Genomic DNA, 1,027 nt, shown 5'->3' on the forward strand with positions numbered 1-1,027 from the left:
AGAGGGCGCGGAGGCGCGGGAGGGGGCGTCGAGGCGGCCCCCCGACTGCCAGCCAGCCCTGGCTGGCTCTCCCTTCGCACCAGTTCACCCGGCTGGTTGTTCCTGCCCTCACCGCTCCACACACACACCACACACACCACACACACACACAGCGTCGAGGCGGCCCCCCGACTGCCAGCCAGCCCTGGCTGGCTCTCCCTTCGCACCAGTTCACCCGGCTGGTTGTTCCTGCCCTCACCGCTCCACACACACACCACACACACCACACACACACACCACCACCACACCACGCCTCCCCCCGCAGGCCTGGGCCCCACCCTGGAGTTCTACACCCTGCTGTCCCACGAGCTGCAGCGCAAGTCGCTGGGCATCTGGCGCCACGACGACGCAGCCGCAGCAGCCGCAGCCGCGCCGCCGCCGCAGCCGCCCGCCGCGCTGGCAGAGGGGGCCAAGCCGGCCGCGGACGCCGCCCTGAGCGGGCCTGGCCCTCTGGAGGGGGAGCTGGATGCGGAGGGCGGGCAGCTGAGCGAGGGGGTGCGGGCTGGGGAGCTGGTGGCGGCGCCGCACGGTCTCTTCCCCGCCCCGCTGCCGCCCGGCAGGCGCGGGGACGACGGCAAGGTGAGGCGCGCTCGCAGCCAGAGCGGGGGCCGGGGCGCCCCTGGGGGCTGCCGCTGCTCCGCCGCCGCCTGCCGCTCCTGCTCGCCTCGCTTCCCTCCTGCCTCTCCTGGCGCCCCTCGCTGACACATCACCCCCTGCCCTGGCTCCCACCACCACCACCCCCACCCGCACAGCCCGCGGCCTACTTCCGCCTGCTGGGCCGCGCCGTGGCCAAGGCGCTGCAGGACTGCCGCCTGCTGGACCTGCCGCTGTCGCCGCTGCTGTACCGCCTGGCGCTGCAGCGCCGCGTCGACCTGTACGATGTTGCCGCCCTGGACCCGGCACTGGGTGGGTGTGGGTGGGGGTGGGGGGCTGGATGGCTGTGGCTGTGGCTGCGAGGGTGTGCGTGTGGTGTGTGTGTGAAGGCTTG

The 1,027-nt window shown here is 74.0% G+C and overlaps 1 protein-coding gene across 1 annotated transcript in view; it reads left to right on the plus strand.

Annotated features, from left to right (window-relative positions):
* The window catches only part of CHLNCDRAFT_52424 (hypothetical protein), a gene marked incomplete at both ends in the record, with an annotated part of 9,785 nt that extends 8,840 nt beyond the window's left edge, over positions 1 to 945 (plus strand). The window contains 2 exons of the mRNA XM_005847640.1: positions 305 to 618; positions 792 to 945. Coding sequence (XP_005847702.1) covers positions 305 to 618; positions 792 to 945 — 468 coding nt within the window. The remainder of the gene's footprint in view (positions 1 to 304; positions 619 to 791) is intronic.
* Between the last annotated feature and the right edge of the window lie 82 nt (positions 946 to 1,027).

Source organism: Chlorella variabilis (genome assembly GCF_000147415.1).
Source record: "Chlorella variabilis unplaced genomic scaffold CHLNCscaffold_10, whole genome shotgun sequence".
Lineage (NCBI taxonomy): Eukaryota > Viridiplantae > Chlorophyta > Trebouxiophyceae > Chlorellales > Chlorellaceae > Chlorella > Chlorella variabilis.